The sequence below is a fragment of the Grus americana genome, chromosome 19, assembly GCF_028858705.1.
Source record: "Grus americana isolate bGruAme1 chromosome 19, bGruAme1.mat, whole genome shotgun sequence".
Lineage (NCBI taxonomy): Eukaryota > Metazoa > Chordata > Aves > Gruiformes > Gruidae > Grus > Grus americana.
Genome location: NC_072870.1, coordinates 12,421,114 through 12,436,467, shown reverse-complemented (window position 1 = coordinate 12,436,467; position 15,354 = coordinate 12,421,114). Strand labels below are relative to the sequence as shown.

Here is a 15,354-nt window from a genome sequence, read left to right as displayed (position 1 = left end):
AAGAACAAACCGTGCGTCATGTATCGTACCCAAGCGTCGCCGTCACCAGTCTGAAATTCAGGGTGTGCGGCAGAGCAGTGCCGCTCGGCCGGGGCTGACGGCAGCCGGGGGTGCCAGCCCTGGGACCGGCGGTGCCGAGCGCTGCCGCAGCGAGCTGCCCGCGCCTGCCAGCCCACGGCCCTCCCCGGCAGCGCGAGGTCCCTGCCCGCACCATGGCCGCTGCAGCGACCGCCCCGGAGGCACGCCGCGGCTGAGCCCACGACACCGGACAGGGCACATTTCCATATGAAGTTCCTTTCAGCAACGGCTGAATATAGACAGATTTTCTCACAACCTCAAAACTGCAGGAAAGGAAGTTTTTCTCTCTTGGCAGCTCTAATTTTTTTTGGAAAACTCCCCCAGGTTTGAAAAACAAGCCAAAGCTATATTTGCTTCTGCTCTGTACATCCCGCTCATGAGTGAGATGACTTCTGTTCTCGCACGGTAGATATTTTTACATATGACATGGTCTCTCGTTAAATGTATTTGTAAAATCGTTTTTTTTAATTTAACTTACCCTTTGAAGTCCTGGAGTGTTATGGTGTCTCCCAGAAAACTTAAGAAGTTCTTGAAGGCAGCGCTCTCTTCATTATTGCCGAACAACTCCTCCTCCTGGGTCTACAAAACGCAGGGCGCATCTTGTGAGAGCCACAGCCCTGCCCGGTCCCAGCAGCCAGCCCGCCCGGGCTGCACAGCGCGCGCCGGCACCAGATCCCAGGGGGGGAAAAGGAGGAGGGTCTGGCCACGGCTCTGCCACCGCGGTGTTGGTCTGACGGAGCCCCAGAGGCTCCCACGCCGCCTGAGCCGAGCGTGACCAAAGCCACCGTCCCCAGCAGCCGCCACGCGCTGGGACAGCCCTGCGCCCTCGGGGACCTCCCGGTGCTGCTCCTCTGTCGCGCTACGGGCGGTACGGACAGAGCGGCCACGGACACCACGAACGTGAAAGGTCCCTTTGAAACGCACCTTCTGCTTGTCGCCCTGCTCTGAGCACCTTGGTAAAATGAAACCTTGCTATCAGCAACAGTGCCACAGCAACGGAGCGAGGAACCCGTCCCGCCCCAGCTCCAAGGGCGATTTCGGCTCAGCACACCTCTCCCTGCCCGCCCGGCTCCTGCCACCGCCTGCGACCCCCCGGGGCACGACCAGCACCGCGTCCCGGGGTGCCGCGCACGGCCGCAGCCTGCTCCCCGCCTCCCCTGCCCCGCTGGCACCGCCGCGCTCGGCCACCGGCACACAGCCCGCTCAGCCGCCAAGGCACCCGAAGGTAAAGCTGCTGAGAGAGGCTTCTGACCAGAAACAAGGGACCTTAGGATAACGCACGGGAAATACCAAACCACAACGAATCCTTCGCTGGAAAATCCAAGTCTTAATCATCCCTCGTGTGCTATATTTCAAAACAATGAGACCTCAATTATGGTCTTGCATGAGTTACTGAATCCAGAATAAAATGCAATATGTAAAGATAATTAGAGTGCCTGTCAGAATAATCTTCGGTGAGTTATAAGACTCAGCTGCCTCTGCGCTCCCCATCCGGAGTCCCTCGGCTAATGACAGCGTTTTCAGCAGATGCGTGTCTTCATAGCCCACAGTCCTCCAAGACAAATGTAACTGTTTCTCTGTCTAAACATATATCTGACTAAAATACCATGCCTGCTAAAATCCATTTTCACATCCACTTTTCCCTACAGCAGCTTCTGGGCTGATTTCCATACTGAATTTTTTCAGTCACATCATTTTTTAATGAGTCAGGGAAACATCCGAGCAGCAAGAAATGCATTATTAGTGAGGACACCCGGCAACACAACGTGTTGTACGTGACGGAATTAACTGCAGGGGCGAATTTGCACTTGTGAAACACAGACCTCTGGCAAGCGGGGATGTGCTCCACGAGAACGGCACAGGGACTGCTCACCTGCCTGAACTTCTGATAGATCACACCGAACTTGAACGTGTTGTTGACCTCATGTTCGTCATAAGACACTATCATCTGGGACGCCTGCAGGAAAACCAAATACGAAGTATTTCATTAGGTAGTTCAAATCATGACATCCAGAAGAGCAGACCCTGCTCGGCGCACGCTGCTGCCCGGGCTCAGAGCTCCGCTCGGCACGCTCGCCATCGCCCGCCGGCCACGGTACTGCCCCTCGCGGCAGGCAGCGGGGTACGGCAACGGCGGGGCAGCACCCGAGGGAGCAGGAAGGGGGCAGAAGCCAAATTTCCACATAAATAGGAGAAGAATTTTCAACAGTGGCCCCGGCTTTGGTTATCAGCATCCCTGCAGCCTCTGCTGCTGACGCTCCACCTGCACGCCCACGGGCTTCGGGTGGGCACGAGCTGCGGCCCCAGCACCCAGGCGTGGGGGGGGGGCACACGGAGCCCCAGTCTCTCGCAGGTTTTCCGGGGGAAGTTTGGGGCCCTTTGGGTGCAGCTAACAGCAGTTCTCAAAGTGCCCCGGCCTCGCCCAGTGGGGACCCCATCAGAGACGTTCATCTTCCCCAACTGGGCATCGGCTGCTCTCACGCTTCCAGAGAGGGGTTTGGTAGCAGCTCCAATAATGACAAGGGATGAGCGAAATCGGCTTGACCCTGGCTGCATCAAAGGGTGGCGACACTGCCCTACAACTTACTGCTGCGCCTGCCACAGAAAAGGTCTCCCACATAAAAGGCACTTGAAAATGACGGATTTGCTGCGTAACCTCCCAGGCGCGGGTCTCTATGGCAGCGCAAGAGCGCACAGGAGGAGAAGCGATCCTGGAGCGGGTAATGAGTCAGTCCCAGGACGTCACCAGTGGGGACTGCCACCCGGGTAAAACACTCTGTCCCCCGCAGTGTCCCACCCACCTCTGCATCTCCTCCTGCACGGCTTCACCCCACAGCACAACCCTTCCTTCCTTCCCTTCATCTGAGATCAATACCAAGGTGCCATCAATCCTTGGTGGCCAGCTGGCAGAGCGAGATGGCGGCACGCACATGCCATCAGATGGCCGTTAGCTAACCGGCTGCCCGGTGCCGGCACAGCATGCCACCGCGGCGCTGCTCACGTCCCCTTTGCGGGCAGGGACAAAGGCAGAGAGCCAGAAAGACGCAGTACAAATATCCACGCTCTGTATCAAAGCAGCTGTTGGATCTTGGATAAAAGGGGAGAATTAACTTTATCTGACCTTCTCTGCCGAATACGTGACCAACTTGGGGTAAGTTACCTCACCTTGGGGTACAGAACCGGGTTAAACTTCAGGCCAGAGGCGTCGTCGCAGAAGGCCTGTGGGCAAGGGGAGAGAGCGGTCAGTGCTGGGTTCCCGGGCACGTGGAGCGGACAGCCCCGTCCTGCCAAAACCCCACGACAAGGCTGTGAAAGTCCTGTAAAGGAGCCAAATCCAGCCTCCGATTGCAGGAGCTCCCCTCTTCGCACCCTCTCACTGGGATGCCGGGTGGCCTGGCTGGTACCTGACTGAGATGCAGCAAGACAAGTCCCAAGCCCCTCCATGGGTCAAAGGTGCTGCCACTTCCTCACCTCCTCCCCCAGGCACCAACCAGGCACCTGCCCGGGATCAGCAGCAAACCAACAGCGGGGCCAGCACATACCACCACCCGCCAAGCACCCCTGAGCCCCCCGAGCGCCCAGGCACTGCCACCCATCACCACCCAACGTCGCCCATCGCCGCCCAAGGTGCCCAAGGCGCAGCGGCGTGGCTTTGCTGCAGGTATCCCAGCCCAGCCTGGCATTTTACCTTCGCAATCTGGGGGATGCTGGGGAGCTTGCTAAATCCTGCCAGGGGGATCCTTTCATGCAACGTCTTCACTTTGGACCTAGCGAAGAAAAAGCAACGAGCAGACGTCAGGGATCATCTAAGCCAAAGAGACACCAGCCGCGGCCCCCCGCTCGCCAGCCCTGTTGGGATACGATGTTCTGCTGAATTTGTTGGGCCTGGTTAGTAAGCAAAGGCTCGATTTGTCTTCTGATCTCTGCAGCTCTTAAAATATTCATAGTTTGGAGAGAAATGAGACAAAGGTTCAGACGCGCTGGGTCTTGTCAGCTTACAGAGGGATGGCGATAGATGTGGCTGGTATTATCCCGCGTCACCGAGAGGTTTACCCCCGGTTTCAGCTGGTTTAGCAACGGATCAAAGTCCCCTGTTCGTTCCCGGGGTCAGGCTGTCCCAGCACAGAAACAGCAGGAGGAGGATGCTGCTGCTCCCCACCCGCCCCCAGCCCCTCCGTGCTGCCAGCCCGGCTCCAGCATTTACAGCAGAAACAAAACAAGGGACTCCCAGAGAGAAAATATTTTGTTAAGCAAAGCTTTTCTTTTTTTCCGTACCTGAGTATAATCCTTAAATATTCCGTGCCATCTGCCTCCTCACACTTAATAGAAAGGATCAGATTTCCGAGGCTGCTGGCCGTACAATAAAAATTTAAATGATCCTAAAAATAGAAAACGGTGCGTTAGCGGCGGGGGAGGCAGCTCAATGCGGGCAAGGACACTGCCCCCCGCCCCGGCCGGGGACACGCAGTCGCACCCCCTCCTCGCCGGGACCAGGGCTTTAACCCCTCTGCCCGCAGCCTCCAGCGCTCTGCTCCCCGCTTTGTTCGGAGCCAGAAAGCGGATCACAAGCTGTGACCAAGGGGGTGGGCAGCGGCTGCCGGGCCGGGTCCCCCGAGCCCCAGGGGTCCTGCAGACGGTGGGCTCAGAGCCGGCGGGACCACCCGTGTCCTGGGGGGGCCCTGCCGGCTGCGGGGGGCGAAGGCTCTGCGCGTGGCCACCACTGCCACGGCTGGTACCCTGACGGTCCCCTCCTCTCCTTGCAAAGAGGGAACTTGCAAAATTTGCCCATTTTGCTCACAATTTTAGAATTTCTTTTTCCCTTGCGGGTGCGGTGCAATTTTCGGCTGACCAATTGCCCCCTCCGGCGGGGGCACCCACCTTCCCCAGGAAATGCTTCCTGTAGGCTCTGGCCTCTCCTTTGCACTCCAGCCTGTAGCCGTAGGCGCTGGGGCTGAGGTTCTCCTCCTCCTCCTCGCAGATGCTGCTGTCGGACGAGGTGGGCGTTCCGAGGTTTTCCGGGTCTTCGATCCAGTATCCCCCAAACTGGGGCAGGATGATCAGCGGGTACGGGCTGCCCTTCTCTAGGATCTGCAGAGACACGCGCCGTGAGGGGTCGGGCAGGACCGGGGTGCGGATGTGGGGTGCAGGGGCTTGCTGCCCCGTGCGCTGCCCCCCGCCACTGCCCCCTCCCGCAGCAGCCCCCAGCCCATGGGGGACAAAATCAGCCCCTCTCTAAAACCCCTTCTCCCTCTCCTAGAAGGGGGCACGCGCTACCGAGGAAAAGCGGCAGCCACAAAGGCGGGGAGGGGGAACGTGCTTTGTGCGGCTCCTCTCGGAAACAGGCTCTCTGCCAACTCGGCAGTTTTGGAAAGGTATTCAGGTGGTCCAGAGCACCCACCTCATCGATGCTGGGGTACGGGATGTAGTCTTCCTGGAAAAAGGAATCAAAACACCACGCGTGACCATCTGTTCCCCACCAGCCATCCCCACAGCCTTGCACATCCAACCCGGGGAGCCTTCCAGCCGCCCGCTGCACGGGTCCCTCCTGTCCCCGCGCCCTGCACCGTGCCAGCCCAGCACCGGCACCGCGGCAGCCCAGCCGAGCCCCGGGGACACGGCGTGGGGACCCCTCCCTGCTCTGGGTCTGTGGGAAAGCACTGCGGCCGGGCGAGTCCTTTCCCAACGGGGTCTCTGCTGTTGGTGGAAGCTTCTCAGCTCTACGGCAGAACCCAACCATCTCGCACAGCTCGCCGCTGAAATACACCCCTTTGGACATAAAGCTGGATTAGGATTTACAGGCACCACTCTCTCGTCTTTGCAATTCAATCAGTGCCTTGTTTTTAGAGAACTCTGAAATCCTTTTTATCCCTTTGAGTGACTGTCTGTGACAATAGGCAGCAAAGCCCTGAGATAAGGGGGAGACACTTGAAGAGATCCACGCAAGAAACAAAATTCAACCAACCTTATGTTTTTGGCTTCCAGTCCTCTGTTCTTCAAGTTTTGGTGCCTGTTTGGAACAAAACGAACAGACCAAATAATTAAGATGTTTTCGACAACACACACGAAACCACAAGGGTCTTTTGCTACACAGAAATCACTCTGACATGAGTGGCACGTTGCGGGGGACTTCAGCAGCAATTCAAAACCTGTTACGATCACGCAAGGCCTCCAGCACGTTAAACGTACGAGGTGCCGCGGGACCCCCGTCCTTGCGGCCTCTCAGCCGGGTGGGGAACATCCCGCATTCACTGGCACGCTGCTGCTGCGGCTGCTGCTCACCTGCATTTTTTCCAGCATTTCGAAGAATTCCGCAGACTGAAAAAGAAAAGAAGGAAACGTGCTGTTCGATTAAAGCAGACACAAGGCAAGCCAGCCCAAGCCACGCCAAGGCAGGGACACCGGCCCCCCCACCTCGTACCGGGCACTCTGCCTCTGGGCCTCGACAGGAACGGGAAGAAGAGGCTCTACCCATAACCGGTGGCGCGTGACTCCGAGCCACCCTGCCCAGCCGCGCCGCCGGGCAGAGACGGAGCCCCGCAGCCGCCCCGGGCGCGCAGGGCCGGTGGCCGTCCCACAGCAAGTGCCCCTGCCGCAGCCGGGGCAGCGCACGCAGCAGTGGGGGGCAGCAGCTCCCCAACTCCTCCCGCTCTGCATTTCCTTTCGGAAAAAGCCCGAGAAGACGGGTGGAGTGACGCCGCGGCGCTCGTCCCGCTCCCGGCTCGCGAGCAGGCGGCTGCCAGCCGTGGGAGCTCCCGCCCAGCCTGACTCAGAGCTGCACTGCGCAGTTCACCAGCACCGGTAACGCTCAGCCCCGGCACCTTCCCAACCCGCTCTGGCGCGGTTCGATAATGGTCCTGTATCTAATGACGGCAGCGCTGGCACCATCGGCTGGACGATCTCTTTTGGGTTCCTTTTGTTCCCTGGGTGATTTCTCAGGTCTCTAAGGTCCGTGTTTCCCGGCTCTGTGCACCGGTGACACAGTCCAGAGATGCCAAAGGGAGAGTGGAGCTGCTGGTGCGGAAGGGAAGGGAACAGAAGGGAAGGGGAAGGAGAAAAGGAAAGGGAAAGAAGGGAAAGAAGGGAAAGAAGGGAAAGAAGGGAAAGAAGGGAAAGAAGGGAAAGAAGGGAAAGAAGGGAAAGAAGGGAAAGAAGGGAAAGGGGAGCACCTGCTGTGGCCACACGCCGCTGCTCCAAGATGTGCTGCTCGCTTCTGCACAGCGGGCGCTGGATCTCAGGGATCAGGCGGGCAGAAAACCCAGACGGCTGCCAAGTGCCGTGGGGCACCCGGCAGGTCATAGGCGTGGGGTTTGCTGGGGATGCGGGGACACAGGACAGAGCCGGTCCCGCCACGGGCAGAGGGATGGGGTGCACGTGTCCTCCTGCCGCTTTGCGGGGCCCTCGGCAGGAGGGGGTCTGTGCACACAAACCAGCAGCAAAAAAACTTTCCTTTTGAAATGAAACGGGCCCAGACTGATCGATCCAAAAAAGCAAATAAATACTCTGGCAAATGAGACACCTGCAGCAGCCCTCCCCACGTCCCTTACCTTGCAAGGTGCAAGCCCTGGGCTCTGCGTGTCACCGGCGGTGGAAACGCCGGCAGTGCTGCAGCCGGTGGGGCTGGGCTGCCCGTGCAGGGTTAATGGCCTACTTGCAAAGCGAACTAAAGAGATTAACGAGCCCCAGGCTCTGATTAAAAATCCTGTGGCTCCTCTGGAGAGCAGCCTGCCCCTGCAGCCAGGGAGCTCGCCCTGCTCCCCCAGCACGCTGCTGCCCGCCTCGCAGGCTGCTGCCTCCATCCCCGGCTGTGCCGGTGCCGCGGGGCTTTGCAGCCCCGTGAGCATCCCAAGCCGCTGCAGCGCACACGGGGCACACGGAGCACGCGGCTCCTGCGCCTTTGGAGACGCTTAGCGCGGGGGGCTCACGGACAAGAACCAAACCCAGACCGGGAAGAGCCCATCGCCGCCTCTCCCGGAGAGGCGTTAGAGCCACGTCTGTCCTGCTCGGGACAGGCAAGAGGGGACTTCAAGAAACGCTGATCCTGCCCCGATCCACCTGCGCTGCCCAAAGGGCCCCAGTCCTGGTGGCGGCCAGCGCGCCGCTGAGCTGCTCGGCTGGCACCAGCCACCTTGCTCACTCGGTCCTGCCGTGATGTTCGGACGCAGCAGATGCGGGCGGGTTTGACCCGCACGACGGGCACGGCCCCACCAGCACACGCAGCTGCGGGAAATCGGAGCTCTGCCAGCACGCACCAGCCTCCCGCCTCACCGGGGACCTGCGGGGTCACCCCTTCGGCACAGCAACGCTCAACCGCAGCTGGACGATCCTGATCCCTCGTCTGGCTTTTCCTGCTCTCAAGTGCACACGAATACATCATCTAGTCAAACTACGGCTGTAAATACTGGGCCACTCCCAGTAAACCAGTAAGCGGCTTTCCTGGAGACATGCAGCAGCAGCGCCGTCCCTCCTCTCCCCCATCCTCCCCCCACCTCTCCCCTAACCCGTGTTTGCTCCCGGGCACTCACCGCGCTCCAGCCGCAGCCGTCGGGCTCTCGGCTCACGCGGCCGAGGAGAGGCTGGGGCCGCGGCAGACACTGCCGGTCCAGGAGGGAGAGCAGACAGCGGGATCAGCAGCTCCGGTGCTGCCAGCTTTTGGGAATGGTTTGCAGAAAAGGGATGCGAGATTTGGGGCGGAAGGGGTCACGGTACAAAGGAGAAAGGCATGGGGGGTGATTTTTGGTGAGCTCTTAGAATAGACTGACTTTCTCAAAGGACAAAAAAGAGAGAAAAAAACAGAGGAGGAGATGAAGAAATGAAAATCAAAGACCAAAGGCAAACCTCAGAGAGATTTTTCTTTTAATAACCGCCGCGAGCAAAGGCTAGTTTCACGGCACGAGCAGCCCAGTGCCTGCCCTCAGCGACACCAGCCAGCACAGGGGAAAGGCGCTGCCGTCGCAGGTGGGGACTGCGTGGCTCGGAAGCAGCCCTGGCCCTGTCTCTAGCTTTAGACTATGCCCTGTTTTTATCTACTGCACCTACGGGAGAAAAAACGAACCCTGGGCTCAGAGGAGCTCTGTGCCCAAAGCTGGGACCACTTTTAAAAGGATTTTCCTTATTTTGAACCTGTTTTAGATTATGTGTTTTCCTCAGGTCTCCACGATGGGCAAACCCTCTTTGAGTGGATCAGAAGTTTCCAGGTCCCGCTCCGGTCAGCAGCCGGACCCGAGGACCGGACCGCGCAGCAGCACCAGATCCACCTGCTACAGCAGGTTCCAGCTGAAAACACCCGCATGTATTTAACAAAGACAGCAGTCTGCACCCTTTGGGGATTCAGGCATACCTAACGCCAACTCTACTGGGCCACAAATATTTTGGTAATTACAGTGAGGACAATTACAGCTTTGTGACGCCCGGCAGGAAGCGACATCACCTGCCGTGGGCTCGGCCGGTTACACTCACCCCACTCGGGTCACTGCGACTAAACCCACATCTGCTTCTGAAACGCAACGGCCGGCCTTCAGCAGGACAAACCCCCCCAGCAGCTTGTGCTAACGACCTCGGAAATGCAAAACAGTCAACCCAAAATGATACCGTTGCTGTTCCTTTCCCGTTCGCATGCCCTCGCCCCTCACCACTGGCCGTGCCGCGCTGGCAGCGTTGGAGGGGACGTACGGCCACCCCGCAGCGCTCCAGCACAGAAAAGCCCTCCGTTCCTCTCCGTCGGCACCAGGCAAGACCCCGGGGCCTGAAGCCGAGCCGGCCGGAGCGCACAGTGTCCCTTCAACCGCCCCGGCCCCCCGGGGGCGAGCTTGGCCAGCGGGCACCTGCGGATGAGGAGCGGTCGGAGCAGAAGCTGCGGCGCAGGCAGTACGTGCCTGCTTTGAAGGTTTCCCAAGAAAACGACACCCAGAAAGGAACCCCCGCACCGGGCAGGAGCCGCCAGGGACGGAGCACAGCGGGGCAGAGCTCTGCCCAGCGCTCTCCCCCCGGGCCGCGCAGCACTCACCAGCAGGCCCCGCAAGAAATCCATCATCTTCCCCGCGTCACCCCCCCGCGTCAGCCACGCAGCGACGGCTGCTGCCGCGACCAGACTTCCTCGTGGGTGCCCGGCGAGAGCGGGCCAGCGCAGCCATCCCTCCCAGCCCCGACACCTCCCTTCGTTAATGTTTCTCCAGGGCAGAGGCACGGCAGCGCTGCTGCTTTGTTATTGCAAAGGGTGGCTCCCCGGGGAGGCAAAGGGCCCGAAACAGGTTGGGCAGGAAGCGGCCGAGCGTTTGCAGAGGACATGCCCTGCGCTTGGCTCCTCCGCTCGGGATGCACAGCCCCGGGGGGGGGATGCACGACCCCAGGGGGGATGCACGGCCCTACAGTGGGATGCACGGCCCCGGGGGGGGGATGCACGGCCCTACAGTGGGATGCACGGCCCCGGGGGGGGATGCACGGCCCTACAGTGGGATGCACGACCCCAGGGGGGATGCACGGCCCTACAGTGGGATGCACGGCCCCGGAGGGGATGCACGGCCCCGGGGGGGGGATGCACGGCCCTACAGTGGGATGCACGGCCCCGGGGGGGGATGCGCTGTGCCCCTCGGGAGGACACTCACATGGGAGAGCCGCAGCGGGAACCTGGCGCTGGGCGGGAGACAGAAAATCCGACCTCTCCAGCTGGAAATCCGTATGCACAAAAAAGCCACAGCCCTTCCAATGGAGCGGAACGAATCACAACCTTAAATCCTCTCGGAGTCAGCTCAGGACAATCCAACCTGCTGACCCAGGAGCTACAGAGCTGGCACCAGCACCAAGAGGGCCTTCTCGTCCCAAAACCGCCTGGGGAGGAGGCAGGACACGACTCTGCTTTGGCCAAAACACCTGCACGGCTGTGCCGGAGCACGGGCAGCCTCAGCTTGGACCTTCCCGGCTCCCACCACCCGTACCGACCCCTTGTCTCTCTCTGTGACACTAAGTCTTCACAGACCTCTGGGAAGCACCTTAAAGTCTGCCAAGAGCAGGACAGAGCAGGATGAGCACCGAGGATATTGGCTCAATGCACTCATGCTGTGCAGCATCTCATCACAGACTCGGCTACGCTGGTGCTGAGCCACTGCCCGGCATCCCCCACGCTGACCGTGACGGTCAGGGGACCGAGCCGACGTCTCCAGAAGGACCAGGTTGCTAGCTCCCAACCACAAAGCCACTCCAGGTTTCCCATCCTCACGCTGGTGGTTCCTTGACCTCTGACGTCTCCTCTCCCAGTCACCTCCAGTTCCATCTCAAATGCCAGCGAACCCAGCCCCAGCCCCTGCCTTTCAAGAGCCGACAGCAGCTGAGCCCGAAGCGGCAGCAGGGGCACGGGGAAGCTCCAAACGCACCAACGAAACCCCTGGCCCACGGACAGCCCCCGGCCTGAAGACCACACGTGTTTATTTCTGTTCGGCACCTCTGGGGCTCCCCGCACCTGGCAAAGCAACGTTCAGGGAACACACAGGATCCTCCTCTGCCGCTGCCCGGCCGGGGTGTCACCACAGCGGCTCTGCCACCACCGGTGCCGCGGGGACCGAGGGAGGGAGGGAGGGAAGGGGGGGGGAGGAACACGCGCCGTGGGCTCCCAGCTCTGCCTCGCCTTTCCGAAAGGACAACCTGTGCCATCTGCAGAACATTCTGCAGCCCTTTAATCCTGCTGTAAAGCAGAACAAGTCAGTAATCACCTTTTAATTGCTTTAATTACGTGATTATAAAAACCAAAAACCAGCAGTGAAACCAGCAGCCTTCAGCCTTGCCCACGGAGACCGGGCCCCTGGCGCGTCCTCAGCCAAAGCCATCGCCAGCATCTCCCCCGGCCGCAGCGCCCCCAGCGAGATGGGCCCATGCGGCTTGTGATGCGAGGAGGAATGGCCACCTTTGAGACACACGAAGAAACAAACCTCAGCATTTACTTTTGGGGAGGTTACGTTACCTGCAGCATATGGAGCAGCATCTTACACGCTTTTTCCACGCCAAGCTTTCCGTAAGTTTCTGTGCCAAGTTTCCCATGCTGAGGGAAGCCTTGAACTGAAGTTTAAACATCGGTGAAGAGCCCGACCTCCCGCTGCCCCGCATCGCCCTGGCTCCTCGCCCCGTGACCCCTCCTGCAGGAGCTCCCCGGCAGGGACCAGACCCCGGCATCGGGGGCCACCTCCGCACCCGCACAGCCGGGCTCAGCCTGCCCAGCTCGCCGGTTCGTTAAACGACAGAATTTCCATTTAAAACACGACGAGGATGGAGGCAAAGGCAGAACCTCTCAGGACGCGGGTGCTGCTGTAGAGCCTGGGAAGGCACGAGGAGCCCCGCAGCTCACGGTCACAGAGAGCCCGACCCGAACGCCAGCCAGGCGTTACCGAGCAATTTGCCACCTTTCTGCAAGGCAAAACAAACGGCACCGACAATTCGTTTCCCGGGCAGACGGGCAGGCCCCGGGGCTGCGGCACTCGCCCTCGACGGCCCACGTGAGAAACGCGGATGCTTGCCGCTGCCCCGGCGGTGCACGGGCAGGGAGGGCACCGGGCATCCCACCACGGGATGCAGCAACACCCCCGAGGTGAAATCCCTCCGAGCCCCCGGGAGGGCTGCTCATCGCCCAGCACCATCCCGGGAAACTTCCTGTCCTCCGAGGCTGGTAAACAGCGCGGAGGCTCTGCCCTCCCCTCCTCGGGCACCAGCCCAAGGCTGGCAGGAGTGCTGCTGGCACGAGGACCGGGAAGCATGCTCTGCTGCCGGCACACCGGCACCTCCGGCACCCCGCACGCCGCATGTCGCCGGGTACACCCCGCAGGCGGGACCCCCCCCTCTCCCCCCTTTTCCCACGGTGCCCCCAGGACAACGCTCCTGCTGCCGGCGGGCCCTCCCCAGGGCCATGTCCCCACTCCCTCCCATCACTCCAGGCTTCGAACCCGCCCCAGGACCCCTCCTCCTCCGCAGCCCGACGAGGTGCCACAGCTCGTGTCACCAGTGGACTGTGTCGGCTCCTGCCTGCTTTGTGCACCCAGGTCACACACAAAACCCTAAATAAGCCAAATCTTCAGAAGTTCCACTAAATAAACTCCTCCAACTCAATACTCTATTTCCAAGCCCACTTGCTCTTAACAGCCATTTAACCAGGTTCTCAGCCACCTCGTAATCCTCACATACATCTCATCTTCTCCAGCTAATGAGTAATTTCCCGGGTGGCAGCGTATCGAGCGCTCTGCAGCAACCCGGGGAGAAGAGCTACCGTCGCCTTTGTCTGCAAGCTCTGCTATCGCAGAAATTTCTCAGGTTACTCTGACAGAAGCCACTTTTGGTGAACCCATGTTGCAGTTTATCCTATTTAGCCAAATTCACCCTGAAGCTTTGACCCAGGTCACCACCCCGCTCTCTGAAGGAGGGAACTGCGAGCTGGGAGCTGAAGAGGTGCCCGGTCAACCCCGGGTCAAGCAGGACCAGCCTCTGGGACTGACCAGGTTACTCGTGACCTTCTCCCGTTGGGTTTGGGAAAACTGCGGAAGGGGCAGAGTCCTGCAGAGGCGGCAAGGCACGGGCAGAGTCCCACAGCCTGCTGCCTCCGCCGCGGCAAAAGGCAGCAGCCGAGCGGTCCTGGGCAGGAGGGAGCGGCAGGTCGGACCCTGCCAGCAGCGCCTGCCTGCCAGGGACACGCCGTCTGCCTCGTGCTGGCAAGCAGCCGCCGCCGCGGCACCCGGGAAGGGTTATTAGAAGGATAACAGCACCGGGATTCTGCACCCTGCTTGGCATCGCCGCTCGTGATTGCGTAACGTGAGCGGTAGTGCAGGATGGGGCCCGCTGGCACGCACGCCCCGCTGCCGCTGATGGTGTCTGAACACGCTGCAGGCTGAACTCCAGAAACCACCTACTGCTGCTCCCTCGGGAACAGCCCAAATCCGTACAGCCGCTGCGTTGGAAGTGCCGCTCCTCACCAGCTTCAGTTTCCAAAACCGGCACCTCGGCTGGACCGCGCGCCCACGGCCCGGCGCAGCATCGCCCGCGCACTCACCTTCATGGTCGGCGGGGCAGTGAGGGGGGGGGACAGCGGCCGCTCCGGGACGGTCACATCCGTGCTGTTCAGCAGCTCCTGTTTCCTGAAAAACCAAACACAGGCATTTCAGCTTCCTCCATGCCCCGAGCAAGCGCGCGAGGTGGGAGATGAGGGCTTATCTTCCTCGGCAGAGCCGCGGGCGTGCGGGCTGCCTGCGAAACAGCATCTTGAATCTGAGAAAAACACAAATCACAGAAAAAGATGATAAAAGCCATCTGCAGAGCCCCATGCCCAGGCAGGCTGGGACCCCTCGCTGCCCCACCGCACGCCTGGGCTCCCTCCCTGGGGGCCGGCCGGAGCCGGGCTGCGGTACGGTCCTGGTGGTGCCGGGCTCAGCCGGACAGCGGAGCGGGGACGGCCGGGCTGGGTTTCTATGACAACCCATCCCCACGGTTTCCCTCCATCTGGCACCGTCCCTGCCTGGGCAGGATCCACGGCCGAGCGGCCTCCTGGGCGACACGGACAGCAGAGGCGGCTTCTGGCTTGGCGGCGCCGACGTAAAACCCAGGGACACCCCGGTAGGGGTTTGGCATGGCCCAGCCCAGGGCCCCCCCGCCACAGGGCACCTGGGCACGGGCACCGAATTTGGAGGCAGCGAGAGGCATCATGAGGACACGAGACCCCGCGGAAGCTGGGAGCAGCCGCCGTGCCATGGACCTGCCACGAAAGCACCACAGAAAAGCCCCCCCCAACCTTGAAAAGGCACAACCTCATCCCTCCACCGAGCATCTGATAAAAATACCCTGTCCCTTTTACACCAACGGCTTCCCAGGCAGACAACCAAGCCGTCACTCGCAGTGGTACTGCCAGATGCTACTCTGGGAGTCAGAAAATCTGAGATTTAATTTAGTTTTCTCTCATCCCTGCCAGGTTAGTCCTGCAGAAACCGGGCCAAAATGTCCAACTGTTTATCTCGCAGTAACAAGGTTTGGTTCCCATGGCAGCCCGCCCCGGGATGGCACGGCACAGCGCGGCACGCACGGCAGCCGGGCACCGATGCCCACCGGCGCCTTCTCCAAAACACGCAGCTCCTGCCAGGGGGTGCGCACCCGACCCCCTGCACTGCCGGCCCCCCCGCCCCGGCCCCTGCCCTCCCGCCCCCGCTGCGCTCCTTCCACCGAGTCCCAGCTCTCACGACAGCAGGTGACAGCCACACGCCGGTCACGGGGAGGCTGGGTGCCCGCGGCCCCTCCTTGGCAGGGCCGTGCACCGTG

At 60.8% G+C, this 15,354-nt stretch overlaps 1 protein-coding gene across 13 annotated transcripts in view; it reads right to left on the bottom strand.

Annotated features, from left to right (window-relative positions):
• Positions 1 to 15,354, bottom strand: part of RAP1GAP2 (RAP1 GTPase activating protein 2) — an 80,136-nt gene that overhangs the window by 14,155 nt on the left and 50,627 nt on the right. For 12 of the 13 annotated variants that reach the window (XM_054847661.1, XM_054847662.1, XM_054847670.1 and 9 more), the window contains 10 exons: positions 14,099 to 14,183; positions 6,358 to 6,393; positions 6,041 to 6,085; positions 5,477 to 5,509; positions 4,957 to 5,166; positions 4,354 to 4,457; positions 3,767 to 3,845; positions 3,244 to 3,297; positions 1,952 to 2,035; positions 557 to 657 (listed from right to left, as the gene is read on the bottom strand). In XM_054847661.1, the coding sequence (XP_054703636.1) occupies positions 557 to 657; positions 1,952 to 2,035; positions 3,244 to 3,297; positions 3,767 to 3,845; positions 4,354 to 4,457; positions 4,957 to 5,166; positions 5,477 to 5,509; positions 6,041 to 6,085; positions 6,358 to 6,393; positions 14,099 to 14,183 (831 nt within the window). Of the gene's footprint in view, positions 1 to 556; positions 658 to 1,951; positions 2,036 to 3,243; positions 3,298 to 3,766; positions 3,846 to 4,353; positions 4,458 to 4,956; positions 5,167 to 5,476; positions 5,510 to 6,040; positions 6,086 to 6,357; positions 6,394 to 10,081; positions 10,384 to 10,443; positions 10,472 to 14,098; positions 14,184 to 15,354 lie in introns of those variants that run through there. The other variant, XM_054847674.1, reaches the window with a different exon arrangement.